This window comes from Mercurialis annua, linkage group LG5, assembly GCF_937616625.2.
Source record: "Mercurialis annua linkage group LG5, ddMerAnnu1.2, whole genome shotgun sequence".
Classification (NCBI taxonomy): domain Eukaryota; kingdom Viridiplantae; phylum Streptophyta; class Magnoliopsida; order Malpighiales; family Euphorbiaceae; genus Mercurialis; species Mercurialis annua.
The window spans coordinates 18,794,219-18,815,756 of NC_065574.1; the positions used below are offsets into that span (position 1 = coordinate 18,794,219).

At 34.5% G+C, this 21,538-nt stretch overlaps 2 protein-coding genes across 3 annotated transcripts; both read left to right on the forward strand.

Moving 5' to 3' along the window:
- The first annotated feature begins 7,317 nt into the window (after positions 1–7,317).
- Positions 7,318–10,422, forward strand: LOC126681641 (uncharacterized mitochondrial protein AtMg00810-like). Its single transcript, XM_050377187.1, has 5 exons — positions 7,318–7,407; positions 7,448–7,927; positions 8,015–8,150; positions 9,313–9,401; positions 10,207–10,422. Exons 1-5 carry the CDS (start codon positions 7,318–7,320, stop codon positions 10,420–10,422), a joined length of 1,011 nt encoding a protein of 336 aa, XP_050233144.1.
- Positions 10,423–11,240: 818 nt separating this feature from the next.
- On the forward strand, positions 11,241–20,527 carry LOC126682244 (stomatal closure-related actin-binding protein 2). Of its 2 annotated transcripts, none has more exons than XM_050377848.2 (13): positions 11,241–11,432; positions 11,586–11,867; positions 12,059–12,187; positions 12,792–12,884; positions 13,209–13,355; positions 14,109–14,177; positions 14,468–14,551; positions 15,535–15,712; positions 17,064–17,180; positions 17,387–17,445; positions 19,393–19,527; positions 19,669–19,818; positions 20,272–20,527. In XM_050377848.2, exons 2-13 carry the CDS (start codon positions 11,607–11,609, stop codon positions 20,302–20,304), a joined length of 1,455 nt encoding a protein of 484 aa, XP_050233805.1. In that variant the 5' UTR covers positions 11,241–11,432; positions 11,586–11,606; the 3' UTR covers positions 20,305–20,527. The 2 variants fall into 2 exon arrangements, with proteins under 2 accessions (XP_050233805.1, XP_050233804.1); XM_050377847.2 differs by having other exon boundaries at positions 11,242–11,432; positions 11,589–11,867.
- Positions 20,528–21,538: the final 1,011 nt, after the last annotated feature.

Here is a 21,538-nt window from a genome sequence, read left to right on the forward strand (position 1 = left end):
GTTTTTTGAAAACAATTTTGAAAACGTTTTTATGTTTATGTTTAAAAAAACGTTGTTTTTAATCCCCAGTGGAGTCGCCACTGTGAGCGGAGCGGGGTTCGGGGGCCGCTCGCCCAAGGCTTATGGCTGACTTCTCGATCTGAAAATGGTTTGAAAAATGGAGTCGCCACCTAGTTCAACTAGGAAATGCCTTTTAGCCGACTAGATAGCTTTGCTCGCCTCCGATAAGACTATCGTGCATCGGACCAAAGACTAGGGTTCGTGGACCTCCCCAAGACTCTTGTGCTTGGCTTATCTGTTACCGGATTTATTTACTGGACATATTCGTATTATATCTAATCTCAACAATATATGCAGTTCACAAGATATGAAAGCTTTAAATAAACAGTGATGAAAGCTATAAACACATTTGACGCGCATATGACTCGATATGGACTGGCATTTAGGGCAAGTAGCATGTACTCCTAAGCATACATCTAAACTTAGAGGTTTCTAGAAAATAGTCATAAGTCTGGCTGGTCTGGATTGATTACATGCACAAAGTCTAAAACTGGATGTATAAATGTGATTGATTGATTTTATTAGGTGAGTCTTGAAAAACCTATACAACCATTACTACGTTTTCGTATTAGTCCTACGATATCTAGGTGATGGGATGGAATTGTATTAATGGGCCAATTTTAGGTGATTAGTCCTTTAACCGGTTATTATTGAATTTGGAATGCTTTCGGAAAGCAGTAAACGTTGTTGGCATGCTCAGGGGAAGTTGGATATACATACAAGGTTAGAAATACTTTTAAACCTCGTCGACTTTGAGTGCTTGACACTCGCACGGGTTTTGATCATCGGTCTGGTCAGAATGGGCTTTCGGTCAAATCATGAGAGTTGTGCGTCTCGTCGATCCGGTTCTATAGGTTTAATTTAGAGTCGATTCCGAGTTTGGGTTAGGCCGAAATCAGCTCTAGAAGTTGCTGGTTTGCTGGGCCTCGGGCTCGTGGGCCCGGTTTATACACTATGTTGTATATTTGGACTTCTGAGTCCGTTTTGCATCGAGTTTGGCCCGTTACATTACAGAATATTAAATTGCATTGAATTATCTACGTCTGGGTTCAAACTGGGCCTGATTTGGAGTCCGGATGGGCTTGGAAACGCGTCTGGAAGTTTGGATCATAGTCTGGAAGATCTGGGGAACGAGTCTGGGAGGCTGAGAACGAAGAACACGGCGCCCGTTCATAGTGCTGGCAGTGGCATTTTAAGGTGGCGGCGCTGCCGGTTGCAGCGGCGGCGGCAGTTAATCGGTAGTAGTTTTGGGATTTTGTTTTGCTTCGTTCTCACTCGTTTTATCTCTGTTGTTCATGCTAATGTAGGCAAAACAACATAAAATCAAACAAGGAATCCAAAAAACACATAATCGGAGTGTTTAAAGCTCATCTAAACGAATTTAATTTTCTGGGCAACAACTATTTTATGGTTTCTTTTGGGCAAAACTAGCTAAAATACACCTAGAAACATGCATTCTAAGGTTCTAATTGATGGTTTTCTGGTTTTGAACATTAAAAACAGCTAATATAATGATTAACATGCCTTTTCATTGAATTTTAAGGCAATTATTGAAAGCATCAAATTGGTTATTTATAGCTATTTTAATGGCAAATTAACAAAATAATCTAAACATGCAACCTAAGAGTAATTACAACAATTATGGCAATCATATATGCAATATTTATGGCAAAAAAAGAATAATGAGGGTCCTCAGAAGTACCGTTCTGAGTCCTTTGCTCGTTTAATGGCGAAGTGGATGCGGAATCCAGCTTCGAATTTGAGTGTGATTGAATTTTAGTTTGATAATATTCATTTAGGGGTGTTTTTTTTTGAATTTTTGGTGACGTGTCAGCTGATGTGGCACCGCCATTTTTTTCTAGAATGATCGCGTCAAGGGCATTTTTGTCTACAAGGACCGTGAATGAGCACCGCCGAAGGGGTTTACTAAAAAAATTCAAAGTAGAGGGAGTTTATTGATATTAGGGCCTAAGTAGAAGATATATGGTTGATTATTATCCTGATTTCTTTAGTTGGTATTTACTACAGTCCCACGATTTCTACAAAAGAATTTTCAATTAGCTATGTAAAAGGAAAGTTTCCATCGTCTATTATTACTCTCAAATCCAAAAAGGTATGTGCTGATCATTTCTAATTCTTAAGATCACTTTTTTTCAACTTTTCATCTTACCATAATGGTTTGCGTCGATCCCCCTATTATGAAAGAAGTGCAAGACCAAATCAACTGCTACATCAAAAGTTCTTTATTCCAGATTAAAAATATTGATTCCAATTGATGTCGGTCATGCTTATATTAGTCTGATCTTTAAATAGCCGTCTCCAATTGATGGAGATCGGGAGGGCACTCATCCTCATCATCAGACCAAAAAATAGCCATATCAGGCTTGTATGTATTAAATAAATTATTATGCTTATTATTATATAAGGGCAGTAGAGTATTTTTCTTATTTAGTCTAGCATATATATAGCACTCTTTCGCTTTGTATTAGGGTTAAGGCTTTCTAATCTAATATTAGCCTCCATTCTTCTTCTTCTATTTTCTCTTAAATTAATGGTGTTTGATTCTTCAATTAATGTTATCATGGTATCAGAGCCAATTTCTCGCTCTTTCCATTGATTTGATCTCGTCCACAAGTTCGCGGATCCAACTAGCGATTTTAGTTTGATTGCGTGGCTATTGCTTTGGCGATTTTTTTCTAGTTGTTCGGTATTATTGGCGATTTTCTTTGCTCGTCTTATAGCCTTTTGGGTTTGTTCTCTCTTGATTTAGTCTATTATTTTCTATTGATAATTTTTGATATTGCTGAAACTAGAGATGATTCACTTCAAGCAGTTAGTGTTTAATTAGATGGTAAAAATTGTGCATATTGGAGTTATGTGATGAAAATTTTTCTGAAGGGTAAACAAAAATTGGTTTATGTTTCGGGTGCTTTTGTTAAGCTTGAGGACGGTACAACTGCTGATTATACGAATTTGTTAGATAAATGGGAAGCAAAATTCCAAGATCATTACTTGGATTAATAATTCTGTTAAGCACTCGATATGTACTCAGTTAGAAAAATATGAGATAGCTAAGGAGGTTTGGGATCATCTAGCTAGACTGTATTCACAGTCTAAGTTTGCAAAATAGTATCAGTTAGAGTCTGATATTCATGCTCTGCAGCAGAAAAGCATGAGTATTCATGAATTTTATGATGCTATGATGGATTTGTGGGATCAACCGGCTCTCACAGAATCTACTGAATTACGAGCCTTTGGGGATTATATTGCACAAAGAGAGGAGCAGAGATTGGTACACTTTTTAATGGCTCTTCGTGATGAGTTTGAGGGACTTCGAGGGTCCATTTTGCATCGTCATCCGCTACCACCTTTGATTCTGTTGTTAGTGAACTTTTGGTTGAAGAAATTCGTCTTAAGTCTTTTGTTGTAAAGGAAGTTTCTATAGTCTCTAACTCTATCAGTCTTTGCCATGCCTCCACGACCAAATTCCAATTTGTTGGGTTTTATAGGTTCATAACGCAGCGGAATTTCAAAAATTTATCTAAAAACCCAAACCAAGATCCATGTAATTCGAATTAACAGAATAATTACTTACTTGTATGTCGAATTCAACAGCAATGTAGGAAGGAAGGAGGTGGTTCACTTTGGTGATACCTGGCCTCGGATCAGAAACGCCTCCAAAAGAACGCGTCCTCTACGAGTATCCACACGAACAGACCTTAGCCAAAACTAGTGCTTGTGTGCTAGCACTATTGCTTCACAAGCAATTTCGAATTTTAGTGATTTAGTGAATAATGAATTTCGTGATTCTCAAACCAATTGCTTAATGTGTATTATAGTGATAAACAACACTAGGGTTTGAGACAAATTCGAATTTCAATCTCATTGCAATTCTACAAGTTTATGTTTATCAAAAACTCCTTTTTGATAATTATCCATATATATTAATTACTATATTTATTATCTTCCAAAAATAATAAATTAAGGAAAACACTTATCCTTAAATTTCGAATTAATATATATATATTTATTAATATATATATTACGAATTATATATATATATATATATATATATATATATATATATATATATATATATATATATATAATTAATCACTTAATCACATTGGGCTTGTACAACCCATAACTGTTTTGGGCCTGTTCTTAGTGTGCGACCCTGTAGGTTCATATAACGTTGGCAGTAGGCTCGAAATCCCTATTTCAGCCCACAAGTCATAAGTGGCCTCTAGCAAGACATTATGACTACCCAAGTTATATGAATATCGATAATCCGATTTAACCATTTACAATAATATTTTAATCCCTTTGTCTCTCGATATCCAAATTGAATATAAGGCATAGTCCTGTCATCCTTATAATATTCAACCATTAGTTTCTTGACTTTAAGTAGACTGAAAATGATAACTCCTTATCAATTAGCATGGCCATGCATTTCCTTCAGTCTATCTTCTTCAAGGGGCCCATAGATATCTTACTCAAATAAATGAGGGACAAATTCCTTCTCAGTCACTCACATTTCTCACATAGTTACTTTCATATCCAATGGCAATCTATTCCATTATCCTGTTAAAGATAATGTAAGACTGTATCAAAATATGAAATATCTATGTAGAAATCCATGATGATTTCAAGGTCAAAGGATTATACTAATAGAAATGTAATGAGAATTACTTATGACAGTGATCTATGTAGTATTCTCACAGTGGGTCATCCAGTGCCTTATTTCTCAAATAGCACCTATGATTTGACTTAATATCTCATATACATGATTAGTAAAACATAATCATCAGTCAACATCATACTAGTCTCAATGTTCTATTAAGACTAGGGATAGATGGTATATAATTCTTTTATTAAACCTAAGGGTTCTGCTATCAAGTCACATACTCGATGACCTTAGAAAGAATTAACCATTCAAGTATTTTAATCATTAAGATAAAATGATAAAAACTGCCAATCAATAAATAACAAAATGATAAAGTCAAAACATGGTCAAACATGATTGACCTAGTGCATATCACTAACACAATTCTCAATTCAGGCCGTATGGAATTGTTACTCGTGACGAATGTGGTTTTTGTAAGCAAAATGTCATTTAAAATCACAATGTCTAAAGTTAGGTAAAGGAAAATAGCAGTATGCTCAGCAATAGCTCCATCAGCAGACTCACCAGTGGAGCTACCGACCACCGGCTCCTTATAATGGACCTCCTATTCTTCCTCGCCCTCATAATGCATTGACAACCTCTTCTTTAGATTCATCAATGATTAAGCAGTTTCAGCAGTTTTCTGCATCTCAGCCACATGCCATGTTAGCTTCATCTCAAATAGGTTTGTCATCTAGTTCGTTATCTTCTTCCTCCTGGATTTTAGATTATGGTGTTTCGAATCATATGTCACCTAATTTGTCATCTTTTACTTCTCTAACTCCTAAAGTTTCAGTTTCGGTTAGGAGTGCTAGTGGTACACCTATGCCCTTGCAAGGTGTTGGTTCGGTTGTTACGCTTTCTTTATCTTTATCTATTTTCTATCATATTCCTAGTCTTACTTTAAATCTTGCTTCTGTTAGTCAGGTTTGTGATAGTGGTTGCTTAGTTTCCTTTTCTTCTCCTGCTTGTTATGTTCAGGATTCAAAGTTTCAGGAAATGATTGAGATCGGCCATAGGGAAGGAAGACTTTATATATTAGATCAGCTCACAACTTCTAAGATTGCAGATGTTGTTCCTGGTGTGGATGTATCATCTTTTCGTTTAAGTCCTTCTTCGTCTATGTTTTACTTGTGGCATTCTCTTCTTGGTCATGTCTCTAGGTCTCGTTTACAATTTTTAACTTCTACAGGAGTTTTAGGAAATTTGAAAACTCATGATATTTCTGATTGTAATGGTTGTAAACTAGCAATGTTCTCTGCTTTGCCTTTTCCTAAAAGTAATACTATTTATGTTGTTCCTTTTGATCTTATTCATTCTGATGTTTGGGGACCCTCTTCCGTTTCTACAAAAGGGGATTCTCGTGATTATATCTCTTTTATTAATGAATGTACTCGTTATTGTTGGATTTATCTTATGAAACGTCGATCAGAATTTTTAGGCATTTATAATGAATTTCGATCTGTTGTGAAAACTCAACATGCAGCTGTTATTAAATGCTTTAGATGTGATTCTTGGGGCGAGTATACTTCTCATGCTTTTAAGGAACTGCTTTCTTTAGATGGTATAATTTACCAAACTTCTTGCATCGATACTCCTGAACAGAATGGAGTTTCAGAAAGGAAACATAGGCATATTCTTGAGACTGCCCGATCACTTTTATTGTCTGCTAGTGTTCCTAGTGAATTTTGGGGGGAGACAGCTCTTACTTCTGTTTTTTGATTAATAAAATTCCTACTTCTCATAATTCTGGCTTATCGCCTTATGAAAGATTATATGGTAGTCTCCCAGATTATTCTTCTTTTCGTGTTTTTGGTTCTACATGTTTTGTTCTTCTTCCTCATGTTGAATGGAGAAAGTTAACTTCACGATCTACTATATGTGTCTTTCTTGGTTATGGTGTAGGACAAAACGGGTATCGTTGTTTTGATCCGGGTAGTCATAAGTTATATGTTTCTCGTCATGTTGTCTTTCTTGAACATATTCCTTATTTTACAGTTCCTTATCGTTCTCACAGTACGTCTATGCCTGATCTTGTTTGTATTGATCCTCTTACTACTGATGATGATGAGCTACCTCCTGTTGGAAATCCTGACACTTCTATTGGGCCCTCAACTACAGTCTCTGTCTAATAATCTTTTGAGACGGCAGATACTACTGAACATCGATATCCTGTACGAAATCGTAAGTCTACTAAACAACCTGATTTTGATTATTCTTGTCTTTTAAGTTCATTTTCTTCCTTTCTTGCTTCTATTTATGGTCTTTCTGAGCCTTCTGCTTTCAAAGAAGCATTTCTTGATCCTCTTTGGCAGCGTGATATGGCTGAGGAGCTAACTGCTCTTCATCAAACCCATACTTGGGATTTAGTGTTTCTTCCTGCAGGAAAACGTTCTATTGGCTCGTTGGGTCTATAAGATTAAAACAAAGAGTGATGGGTCTATTGAAAGATATAAAACTCGCTTGGCGTCTAAGGGTTATTCTCAGGAATATGGTATGGATTATTAGGAGACTTTTGCTCCTGTTGCTAAAATGACTACAGTTCGAACTCTTATTGTTGTTGCTTCTGTACACTGTTGGGATATAACCAAATGGATGTTAAGAATGCCTTTATGAATTATGACCTTCATGAAGAAGTTTATATGGTTCCTCCTCCTAGTCTTGATCATTGTCTTGGTGAAGTTTGCAAACTTAAGAAGGCTTTTTTATGGTCTTAAACAGGCTCCCCGCGCCTGTTTTGAAAAAATTTCTACTATTATTACTTCTCTTGGTTTTCGTCCGAGCAACCATGATTCTGCTTTGTTTGTCAAGTGTACTTTGGCTGGTCGAATCTTGCTTTCCCTTTATGTTGATGATATGATTATTACAAGTGATGATGTTGTTGGGATTAGCTTGTTAAAGTCTGAATTGACTCGAAGTTTTGCTATGAAAGACTTGGGTCCCCTTTGCTACTTCTTGGGTATTGAAGTTGCGTCTTCTCCAAAAGGGTATCTTCTTTCTCAATCTAAGTACATTTCTGATATTTTTGAGCGTGCTCGCCTCTCTGATAATAAGACTGTTGATACTCCGATTGAGCTCAATGCTCGGTACTCTATTTCTGATGGGTCTCCTCTGCCAGATCCGAGTCTTTATAGAACGGTTGTTGGACGTTTAGTTTATCTCACTATCATTCGTCCTTATATTGCATATGTTGTTCACATAGTTAGTCAGTTTGTTATTTCTCCTACTACAGTTCATTGAGATGTCGCTATTTGTATCTTGAGGTACCTCCGTGGCACTCAATTTCAGACTCTTTTGCTTTTATCTACTTCGTCTTTAAAGTTATGTGCTTACTCTAATGTTGATTGGGCTGGTGATCCTACTTACTGCAAATCCACTACCGGCTTTTGTATTTTTCTGGGTAATTCTCTTATCTCTTGGAAAAGTAAGAAGTAGGATGATATATCTTGATCTTCTACTAAGGCCGAATATCGTGTTATGGCTTCAACTACTTGTTAAATAGTTTGGTTGCGATGGTTGCTTGCTGATATGAGTGTTTCTATGCGGCGACCAAATCCTTTACATTTTGATAATAAGAGTGTTATTCGGATTGCTCATAACTCGGTCTTTCATGAAAGGACCAAGCATATTGAGATTGGCTGCCATATTACTCGCCATCATCTTCAGAATGGCACCTTGACATTACCTTTTATTTTTTCTTCTCTTCGGCTTGCAGATTTGTTTACCAAGTCATTATCCTCTTCGCATTTTTATTTTTTAACCGACAAACTCTCTATACTTATTGCTGTCGCATCATGAGTTTGAGGGGGGGGGATGTTAAATAGATTATTATGCTTATTATTATGTAAGGGTAGTATAGTATTTTTCTTATTTAGTTTAGCATATATATAGCACTCTTTTGCTTTGTATTAGGGTTAAGGCTTTCTAATCTAATATTAGCCTCCATTCTTCTTCTTCTTCTTCTTCTTCTTCTTCTTCTTCTTCTTCTATTTTCTCGTAAATCAATGATGTTTGATTCTTCGATTAATGTTATCAGCTTGCCCCTTGAACTTCCTCATCTCCTGATGAGGAACAATTTATACCATCAAACCTCTCACCACTTATATCACTAGAGTCTGAGTTGGACAATTTGATAATTCATCCATAGCAAAAGAAAAACAAAGTAAAAGGATGACAAAATAAAAGGGTAATATAGAACTTACTAGTTTAGAAAGTGGAAGAATAGACTAGAAGAACGGTAAGAGTTTTGTTGAAGAAGAAAAAAAATTCCTATGACATAAAATATTGAAAATAGAAAAGGGAAGAAAAGAAACCTATTTATACGAAGGTTGTAGATTCCTAACTGTTTGATGCCATATCACTCCATTGTGATATGTGAAGCATACGAAAGAAGCTAAACAAGAGGAACTGAAATGACACTCCATTATACTGTACTAGGTATGAGAGATTCTAAATCCAAATATCAATAACATTTCTCGAGCCTTTAACTCGGTTGTATTGGGGGGACATCTGTTACCGACCAACTTTTACTGGGTCATATTGACCTATTGGACGAACCTACTAATTGTTCGCCGAATATGTATTAGGCGAGCTCGATCCAACATCAAGGCTAGTTTCTCACCCCAGTCATATAACGTGTTATCGTGAGATCACTTCGAGATTCTTACTGGACCTGGTCAGACCATGATCAACGGTTATCCCCTCAATGATGGCTATAAATACCTTCATTCCAGTATTGAGAAGAGCTTAATTACTTTTATACACCTTAAACACTTACCATTATCTTTAATCTTTTGATCAGTATGCTGACTTTAGTATTAAAATGTCACAGGCTAATCCAACCTAATTCCTTTTGACATTGCTCCTTGTGAAGGCTAAGTTAGAGACCTGTCCATTTGTGGAGTTATAAAAAATAAAAGGAAAAAAAATAGAGAAAAGATGATAAGATAAGAAAAATTGTTATTAATGTAGTATTTGTTTTGGTAATGACAATGAGGTGTTCTAAGTGGATTCCAACTATGAAACGACGTCTTTAAGTCTTTGACGTTCAGACTAATCCCCACTTGAGTCATGTAGATCATTTATTGGAGGCAAAGCTATGACCCCAAGTTTTAAACGGCTGCATATATGAGTACGGTTCGAACTTGCGACCTCATTTAAGTCATGAAAACGCCTTAATAAATCATTTGCGCCTTGGGGTTAAGGTTGTATTTTTATAAAAACAAAGGATCAATTCACCCCCTCAACTTGGCACGAAATATCAAAAGAGTCATTTTGGACGGTTTTGGGTCAAACAAACCCGTAACTATGTCAAAGTGCATCAAATCAGCCCCTCTTTCATTTTTTTTTCCACTCTCAATCTGCGTTTGAAACACACTTTCTTGTTTTAAAGTCTAAAATAATTCCTATTACTTTAAAAAATTACAAATTAATACCTAAAATTTGGAAAAAAAATTAATTTTCTTTTAATTTTTGAGGAGGAGCAACTACTCCTCAACGAGAAGCACTCCTCTTCAAGAGCATACATGTTTCTCAACGAGGAGCAATCCTCCTCAAGATGGGTCTGCTCTCTGCTTCGGCGAAGAGCAGACCCAATGGGTTTGCTCTTCCACGATGGAAAAGCAGACCCATCTGGGTCTGTTCTTGAGGAGCAGTTCTTGTTGAGGAGCAGATCTGCTCTTCGCCGGAGGAGCTGAGAAGGAGCACTTTTCTACTCCTTAAAAATTAAAAAAAAAATCATTTGAAAAACAATTCTAGTAAATTAAAAAAAACCGACGGAGGGTTCGTGTGAATGCGGTGGTCGGCGGTGAATGAAGCGGTTTCCGATGAAAAATGAGGGGTGAATTGATTTGGTTTTACAAAGCCGGGGGGGTGGGGCTTACTTTTTTTTGGTGTTTTTGATACGAAAATACAAGTTATGGTTTGTTTGACCGAAAATCGTAAAAAATGACTTTTTTGATATTTTATACCAAGTTGAGCGGGTAAATTGATCCTTTGTTTATTTTTATAAATATTAAAAATGTTAAATATTTTGTAAAAAAGAAACATAAAAGTGAGAGAGTATTTTTTTTAATTTTTTTATAAATTTATGGCATAAAGGACATATAAATATGTAGTTGGCAAGGAATGGTTTAGGAGGGCCTTGTTTACTTTTGGGGAAGAAAGAACCCAGTGTGGGACCCGCGCATGGAGAGAGACTGCAGTTTTCGGTCTTTCACTTTTAACAGAAATTACAATGATGCTGATGCTTCTTTAATTAAAAAGGAAAAAGAATCAAATAAGCCCCTAACATTTAGCCTATAAATTAAATAAGCTCTTAATGTTAAAAAAAATCAAATAAGCCCTTAATATTTTTAACTTATACCATATAAACTCTTTTTAGGGGTCACCGAAAACCCTAATGTTTATTAAATTGTATCAACAAAGACCCATAAAAAGAGTTTAGGTAATACAATTTAAAAACATTAGAGTTCTCGTTTCACCTTTCTGAACGCTAAAAACCTAGTCGCTAAACATTAGGGGCTTATTTGACCCTCACTAAAATAACACAGAAGCAGACATTCAAGTATTTGTTGTTGCAGAGGAGACCTGCAACAAAGAAAAAGAAAAAGAAAAAGAAAAAGCAAACCAAAACCCATTCCTTAGATTCTTCTTCTTCTCACATTCTCTCACTCTGCCTTGGACTTGGAGCAGATTTCTGTAATATGTAAGTTTTTCTTCCTATTTTTCTTGGGTTTTTTTTATTTTGACTCAAAACTATTATTCAAATGTTGCTCACAATGTGTAATTTCTTACTAAACAACAACATTTTTGGGTTCAATCAACAGACATCTTATGCTTGAGTTTGTGGTTTTGTTAGCAGCAAATTTAAGGTGGATCAATGACAAAGATAAGTCCTCAAGTTATTCTACCTGTCTCAGCTGATGTCAGCTTTGCTTGCAATCAGTTCCCAAAATATAAGTTGGGACCTGATAATCAGATTGTGGAACAGCCAATTGAGGAAACTAAAGGTCCTTCCTTAAAACAAGTTGTTGAACAAGAAACTCTGCAATTGTCTGATCAGCAAAAACGCCTCTCCGTTCGCGATCTTGCTACTAAATTTGACAACAACTTGGCTACTGCTGCCAAGATGACCCAGCAGGTTCTGTTACTTTTCGGTCCTGCATTCTCTTATGCTTACACTAACATGTCAGGTCTATGTTCCGTCTTTTAAAGGGCATGTTTTTCTAGATTTTTAGTTTATGTTATGTTATTTCTCTGGACTTGAGTGAATGATCCATTCATGATGGTAAGAAGACTTAATAGATAGTGTTTGTTGTTTCCGTGGTACAGACGAAACTTAGAGAGGTGGCTTCTTTGGAAGGACATGTTCTTTTGAAGAAGCTTAGAGATGCTTTGGAATCTTTAAGAGGACGTATGGCAGGCCGAAACAAGGAGGATGTAGAGAAAGCTATCTCCATGGTTAGGCTTTCATTTTTTCCTCTCTATTTCTGTTGTTTGTTTATTTTTGTCAATCAGTATGTTTAAAACCTTAACAGACCTTGCCTATGATAGGTAGTTCATAGTCGAAACATTAATGGTTATATTCGTTCTCATTGACACTGTATTGCCATGTTGCAAAGAATGTCAAATTCTGTAACTTCGAGGACAAAGCTTATTTTGTTTACTTTGTTGTTTCCTGTGAGATTTGCTAACCATAAACTAAAATGATGTGTTTTAAATTGATTGCGGTGCTTTCTAATTTCTGCTGCATGCCTCTCTTCTTATGTCACAAATGGACCCAGCTCCGACGCAATTTTAATGCTTTTATCTTTTATCCATGTCTTCTCTACTTTTGGATTCCTTAATTCAAGTTTGAGCTCTTAGGTTGATGGTTCTGTGTCTTATTTACAAAAAGGTTGTGTTTGGACACTGGACATCCACAAACTGTTAAATATATGTCAACACAAGATAAGAGATGGAACTGTATATAAGCACAAGGAAAAACAGAACTTTTGAGTGCATTTTACTGAATGTTCTATAGCTACAATGTGTTAATTGCTGTCAATATTAATATGTCAAACAGGTGGAGGCACTTGCAGTTAAATTAACGCAAAAAGAAGGAGAATTAATCCAAGAGAAGTTCGAAGTGAAAAAACTTGTTAACTTTCTTAAACAGGTTAGTTGATGATGCAACAAGCTTACATATATTTATCAGACAAAAAATGCTAAAAGTGTAAGCCCCAAATGATGCTCATCGTTTGCGATAACTATATAATCAAAGTAGCAAACTGAGCAATTTGTTTTTTCAATTAATTTTTCTTTTCCTAAATAACTGGTGCTTTTGGTAACTGCTGAATACTGCTTTGTGAATCTATTTCCTAATTATCCTTTTTTGTTGACCATATCACTCTATTTTCCTTGCACCCATGAGAAAGAACTGTCTTTATGTCTTCTAAATCTTAATTACTGAAGCTAAATTGAGTATTTTTTTATTGTACAGGCTTCTGAGGATGCTAAAAAATTGGTTAACCAAGAAAAATCTTTTGCTTGTGCTGAAATTGAAAGTGCCAGGGCAGTCGTGCAGAGATTTGGAGAGGCCCTAGATGAAGAAGAAAGGAATGCTCAGAATTCGAAAAATCAGTCTCCGGTGGGCTTTTCTTATTGCATTTTAATCATATCTTTCCATTTCCATTCTCTAGAGAAAGAGATTTTTCTTTTCATTCCTCATCTTATTGCTAATTAAAATATGTGTAAAATTGCTTACTCTGATTTATTTCTTTCACCTGATTCATTGAAAAGCTCAACAATATAATTTGGATAAAAATATGCATCAAGTAAAACAAACAAGGAGAGAAATATATGTTATCATCTCCATTGCAGTAAAGTAGGAATTTAACACACAATTTAAACTCTACTTAATTGAGACAGTAAAAATATGATTATTTTAGGAAGTGGTCAAATAATAATTTTTTAAATATTTGTTTCTGAAATTTGAAGGTAATGATATTTATCCAGAGAGATGAAACGTATAAATTTGTCAAAGTGTGAGTTGGCTTGTAATTATGCTAGATAATTTTTCGGAATGTTTCGGACCAGTTGATTCTTCATTGAAAGTTTGAATTCATTAACTTTAATAGCATCCACTTTGTGCTAATAGTAGTAAGATATATTATATGAAATACACTGCAATAAGATGCATAAAATCAAGTATAAGCCAGTGTAGTCTACCAAAGAGAATATTTTTGGTGTTTATTTGTCCTTTGATGCTGAAGTGTTATCTCTCCCATCTCAATATATCAATTTGTGATTCGGTTTTTATTGTGACTGTTATATTGGTGGCAACAATGGATGCTATCAAAATAAGTAAGGCTGTATTTTGATGAACTTAATGGAATTGCAGGATGTGGATGAACTAATTGAGGAAGTGCAAGAAGCTAGAAGAATTAAATTGTTGCATCAACCAAGCAAGGTAAATAGAGGGTTTCTTCCTACTGTTGCTGTTGTAAAATGGCTAGTTGCCATGTGGAGCAGATAGATTGGTGTTCATATTGGACTGAATAGTTTTCACAACCTTGCAAACTTTTTAGGGGTAGTGAAGGAAGAAAGAGAATAGGAAAGAAAAAGTTCCAATGAATTTGTATCTTAGTGTGCTAAGAAAACCAATCTTTCAGCCGTCAAATTATAATCGTAAAGATATGATTACATTATCTTTCCTTTAGTTGTCAATTTTTTCATTGTAACGAAATTGCATGTCTATAGGTGATGGGCATGGAGCTTGAACTTCGTGCACTAAAATTGCAGATTCGTGAAAAATCTATTTTTTCAGTTAAACTTCAGAATGAGGTTAGCTAAGTATTTCTATAGCTATTTCTTTAATTCTCAATTATGCCTGTTTAGTGCTTTAGACACAACTACTTTTTACTACTTTGCCAACTTCATAGGCACTTGTGCTGTATATTTGAATAGTTTTGTTTGAGAAGGTTACCGGTTTCTTTTAATTTACTTTAGCCTATCTTGAAATATCTTTCCTCTTTTACTCTTTTTTAATCCTCAGCTTTTACCAGTCTTAAACTTTTCTTTGACAATACATTCTTGGATGTCTCATTTATGAATCAATGTAGTTGAAATTCAATAATTTTGGATCTTGATGGTTTCACACATATTGATGTCAACAGAGGGCCGATGATGATGAACTTTATAGAAAATTAATGATGCTTATAGAAAATCAGTAAACTGTAATAACAGGTGGACCTAACTTATGAGGAATGGTGTTCAAATTGCTGATTCAGCATAAAAGTGAGAGAAACAAAAAGAAGCTTCATACAGTTTTCTTTGAAAGTTGAGAGTACTTATTTTGAGGACAAGTTAAGTTCCCTTGAGAATGACAATAAGTTGAGTAGCTTGAGAGACAAAACCTATCAGTATATTCCTCTCGTATACATGATGGACATTTTGGATAAACAACCATGCCATTTGGCAATTAACTCCTGACTAGCTGTGATAGCCAACTAATGCATAAAAGGTTTACTTATTTCTTCCGTATATTACAAGGAAAGCAACAACTTTGATGTTTGTAGTCGATCTTAGGCATGAATGCTGCAAGCAAGGCTTTGCTGTTGAGATGGCAAGGCTTTCAGAAGGTTGAGAACACATTCCCGCAGGAATTTTGTTTGTCCACTTCCTTTTTCTTTGTACATCTTTCTGGATTATTGCCTTTTGACTGTTTCCAACATTTGATGGACATGATTAGTTAATCAACAGTTATATAACAATGGAATGCTAGATTATTGAAATTTTTGTGCACTTCTAATGCCATTTTCTTCCAGCTGGCAATGAGCAAGAGAGCTGAGCAAAATAAATCCTCTCCGTATGTCCTAGATGGTTCTGAAACTCTAGGTTCATGTCTTCAACTCCGACCTCGATCGGATGGTAATCCAATTTCACTGTGTTCAATTCAATGGTACCGTGTATCATCAGATGGGAACCAAAAAGAAGCTATTTCAGGTAGTATTAGAGGTTTTTTGTATGTATATGCTCAAACATCTAAAATTGAAAGTATATATTATGCTAATTGGTTTAGTATTTTTGTTATTTATAATTTTTGATCAATTTAGTACATATTTTAGTAAAAAAAGTTAATTGACTTTATTAAAACTTAACTATGAAATAAATGAGAGATTGATAATTAATGGGGCATATTGCCTCTACATATACATACATTTCCATTTTGTTGTATATCATCTCAATTATTAGATGCTAGAATAATAATTTATACCCATAGATTGCAGCCTCATACAAATTTTACTGCATTCATGAAAATTATCTAAATTTAGATTTCGGTACTGGTTGAGGATGTCCTTGGTAGTTTTATTGTTAATAAACTGATCAAATAATTCAATTCATTCCTATCATTTTTGCGCTTATTTGTGTATAAAACCGTAGGCTTTTCCATTTATCTGTATACTTTTGCATCTCCTACATGATTTTTGCTATTGTGAAGTTGTTTTTTTGACAATCTATTGTGAAGTTCGTTTGTCAACTTATAGCAACTTGCAGCACTGTCCTTTAAGTTTAAGCCTCAAGGTTGTCACAAGAACTGGTTCTCTGTAGAGCATTTGATAATATAGATGCTCACCGCTCTATGGAATTAGACGCTTCAAAAATGCATGCAACATAACTTTAACTCATTAAACAGAGAGATTCTTTTAGTTAAAATGTTTAGCCAGTGCATGCTTGATGCATAATCCGCTAGATGTTGATGTTTGAATCTAGATATCAAGATAATCTCATTCTAAAATGTGGGAGACAGCTCCAGCAATCATTTGTGAGTTAAGTTCACAAAGGAACTTACCTACGGCAAGACCAACAAACTATAGAACATTGAATGCTTTTCTTTGAAGTGACATGTTATTATTCTCATGAATCAGTCATGGGAAAAAGCAGTTTGTTCGAAGTTCATTCCTTTAACAGTAAACATTTCTTATCTTCTAGGAATTATTTGAAAATTTGTAATAACAAAATAGCCTATCCCACATCATCGGGCACACATCCACACGAAAATAAGTTTACATACAATTATCTATTTAAAAACTTGGATCAATAACAAGTGTAGTTTTTGGAAGTAATTTAATGGGGCTTTACCTATGGCTAACATTTATTTTGCATCTGTGCTTTAGTTTGGTCCTTATGAGCTTACACTTTAAATACTTTTTAAGGGCTTAATTTAAAATCTCGTAGTGTGTTCCATTAAATAAATGCATACACACCTCTGTTTTGAATTTCTTGCAGTTTTTACCTCACTGGATAGAAATCTAAAACACTCATAAATCTAGCTCTATATTATGCGATTCAATAGGTGCCAATGAATCGTATTATGCTCCTGAGCCCTTTGATGTTGGACGAGTGCTGCAAGCAGACATCATTTCAAATGGTCAAAGGGCCTCGGTGACAACTACTGCTCCCATTGAAACTGGTTAGTTTTCATCAAAAAATACGATTTCTGCAAATTTACAATTGATTTTTTTTTTTGTTCATTATCTTATATTTCTTCATTCTTCTTTTTTAATTTTCATATTATGAAGTTAAGATTGCAAAATATAGGCTCCTACGTTACTTTTACACTTGCTACACTGAAAAGATATAAATATGAGACTAATGCTTATAATATTGCTTCAACAGCCGCAGGATTGCGAAGCTATGTAGAGACGCTTCTACGAAAATCTAGTGCTGAATTTAGTGTATGTTTGCTCATCCTTTTCTTTTACTTTAGCTTGGAAGTTGATGTTTCTTATTTTGGTACATTGATCAGTAATATAAATTAACAGACAATATGAGCGAACTGAGGATTGTCTGTAACATTTGATTTGAAAATTATTACTTTATCTTCTACTGATTATAGGTTTCTTTTTTCAATTCATTCATGGCGGTTTTCTACATGATGATATTCAATGGTATAACTTTTACTTTGAAACAAGAAGAGGGATGCATGACTCCAACCTAGAACATTACCATCTTTTGATCCATACTAATTTTTTGGTTAGGGATTGGAGGGTTGTTAATCTCTAGAGTAATGGAATTTTTTGCCTGTTCCAGTTCAAAATGACCCCTCTATCTTTGTTTTTTCCTTTTCTTTCTCTCTTTTCACTCTCTTCCCCATTTTTATCTTAATATGTTTTGAATGTTTGGGTATTTTCAGAGAATTATTTTGGTAAATTCAATGAGTAGGTCCTCTTTTCCTTCGGTGGTCTGTTACCTCAATAAAACAGTATGAAATTACATCAGCCATAAACTTTTCCATCAAGCCCCCTCTAGCTTTTCTCTTTGTTTTCCATCAATAAGTCAACATTTCTAGTAGCAAAATCCAACTTATGGTTTTCTTAGTTTAATGTGCAATTCCGGAATTTTGTATACTTAGCCTTGAAAAGATAGTATGCCAAGGATGAAGTAGTTTAGCTACTGAGTCTGTAGTGAAAGATTCTTTTAACATGCTTTATGTTAGGTATTTGATAGTTAGCCTGATGTTGACATCATCACCAATTCTATCTTTGGCATAAATCTCAACTCCTGATAACATTGAACAACACTTGCTACTTCCATTTCTCCGTGCCACCGTTGCAGCTGTTTCTGGTACTTTGTTTTTAAGGATGCTGCAGTTTATGCATCTCTGCCACCTTCTCAGACAGCTCTTCTGTGTATCACCACAGCCATATTGCAGGGTCTAGAAAAAAAGTGTTTCCAAGGCTAGCAGCTCAGAGTTCAAGTATCATTTTTTATGCCAAGACCAATCAACTAGCTTTTCATCGAGTAGCTTCTCTTGACCTTTCTTCATAACATGATAAAATTATCCGGATCATCCTTTACATGAAAGCAATTGAGTTCTTGTTTTAGGAGGCTGTTTAAATCCTTTCAGTTCCATACTCAAGCTCAGGTGCTGGCTCCAGATAAGATTGCTCCACTCTGCAAGCTGTCAAAATCTAGTTTCAGGGAACATTCTTTTGTAGCTATATGTTTTCGTAACAGTCACTAAAACCTCCTCCTTGGAAATGCAATTTCTTTTTGAGTTGATTGGGGCTTGCAATTTTTATGGATGTGTAGGTGAAACATATTGTTTCAAGCTCTCTATGTATCAGCTTAGCAAATTAGGTATTAGGTAACTAGATAAAAGACATAACCACAAGTTTTTTTTATATAATAAGCCTTAGGTAGATTGACTTTTTACAGACACGAAGATGTATCAAATGTAGAATAAATTTTGTCATACTTGATTTGGCAATCAAATATTATAAATTCTGTGTTATATTTGACCACCAATCTTTTTCACCTGATCCTAATGGAATCCATAGCTGTAAATTGGTAAGCGCCTGAAATAATTTTAGGCGTATGTTAAATGTATGGAACTATTTAACATCAGACTGTTATGTTGAGTTGTTTTTCATCAATAACTTTTTTATGAATGGTGACATTTGGATCAAGGTTTGTCTTTGGCTAAGTGTAAATTATCACTTAAAAGGTGTCAGGATAATGAAGTTCTCTTTAGAGCTTCAACTTTAAAGAGAAAAGTTTGGACTTAATATATATGTGTGCTGCTCATAATAATCATGAAAATGCATGTTAAATGAATCTTTCACTACAGAAGAGAAGATCAGAAATAAATCTTGGGCTGAACAGATGGTCATATTCTGCAGGTAGTAATTTCCCAGGTGAATGGACAAAATCATCCATCAAATTCTGTTCATGTATTCAATGTTGGGAAAATGAGAGTAAAACTTTGTAGAGGGTGGATTACAAAGGCGAGAGAAATTTATTCGACGTTAATGCAGGTAATTGTGCTGCTTCATTTACATTTATGTTGAAGCGAAGGAGGTCAATAATCTAAGGTCTATTATGGATAAGATCCTTTCTTGTGTATAAAATGTTTTCTGGTGTTGTATTTCCGAATAAGCTTACCTTGTGCTTTTCAGTTATGTGGAGTGCGAAATAACTGCAATGCTGCAGCAAAGTCATTGTTTTGGCAACCAAGGAAGGGCCTTTCTTATGTATTGAAATTTGAATCAGAGCGGGAAAGGAATGCAGCCATAATGATTGCCAGGAAATATGCTTATGATTGCAATGTGAGTCTCCTTATTGAAAATTTTAACACAGATCACCACTACAATGTTTTCATCTGTGATTTCTTGATTAAAAATATTCAAAAATCGGTAACAAATTTTAAAACTCGTAAAACTTTGGTCTAATACATACAAATGAGATGTTTATGCTCCTTTGGATCTTCTTAGTGATGCTCTTGGTTATGGCAGATTGAGATATGCTGTAATTTAGTTCTTTACTTTGTCCGGATCTTCTTAGCTAATGCGTAGAGGTTTGCATTCAGTTCGATCGAACAAAAATAAATTTACATGAATCTAAAATATTTCAAGAACTGAACCAGTCGGTGTGGTTCGGTTTGTACCAAAAATGAACTGTCCAAACTGAACAAATGTATGCTGTGTGAGAGATACCTTTATTGTGTTAGTGTGAATGTATTGAATATTGAGGTTTTAACAAAGAAGATGGTGCATTGGCAGGTCATACTAATGGGAGCAGAAGATGAAGTATAGGAGTGTTTTATTAGTTTATTCATAGTGTGTGTGTGTGTGTTTGCCATATTGTATTTGGGTTGCATAGTCTTAGGCATTGTCTTTTTTTATTTGCCTAGTCAGTCATCTCTCCTAACAATTCCTTCATTTTGTGGCCAAAATTATCAGATTTTGCCTTCAATTTGGGCACTTGTGCAAATTGTAACAACATCTTTCAAACCTCAATCTAATTAGAATTTTGTAATTTTCCATCAGCTTATATCATTAATATTTGCACTATTAATAGTACACTTAATTATTAATGATATTCAAATATTATATTAATACTATAATTACTATAATTATAAAAAAAAAAAAATTAAATTCCAATTTAAATTATAAGTAGTAGTAAAAACATGAGCTACTAATAAGTCAAATAAATTCCAAGCTAAAGTGATAATAAAAATAAAGATAATGATAAGTTAATGTAAATACAACTATTAAGTTTCAGTTAAAGTTATAAAAAAAGAATCAATTAATAATATTTCAAATAAGTAGCATGTAAAATTGTAATTAAGCTATAAGTAACTATAAACAATACAGATGTTCACAACATACGGTTAAAATCTAGAGAAAATTACAAAAATATCAAAAAATGACTCTTCCGTTTCACACGTTATAAGAAATTTAAATTTAATTATACGTGCAACAATTTCTTTTCATCACCACCAGTCCGTTGATGTCAGAGTGCGTCAACTTGAGCGTCAGCAGGCCTCATGCATGTGTCAGGCCTGCTAGTGCACCAACCACACTAACCCGCGCAGGTCAGTCTTCTTTTATATATTTTGTCTTGTTATTTTCTTTAAAAAAAACAAATAATTTATTTATGTATTTAAATAAAATCAAAAAATTATTTTTTATATATAAAATTTAAAAATATAGATATATTAAATTTAAAAATATAAAAATACATGATACACAAATGATACAATTTTAAAAGTATAGGCTAAAATGCATCAAAAATCACCAACTTTCGCGTATTTTACATATTTAAAATAAATTTTTAATATTGAAAAAAAAGTACACGAATTTTTCAATTTTTGCAATTAAGACCGCGTTTGCATTTCTTTTGAAAATTTGTGTCATTTTACATCCAAAATGGTTTATATCTAAAATGGTGTTGTTTTACATCCAAAATGATTCCGTTTTACATCCAAGACAGTGCCGGCATCTTAATTGCAAAAATTAAAAAGTTCATGTACTTTTTTGATAAAAT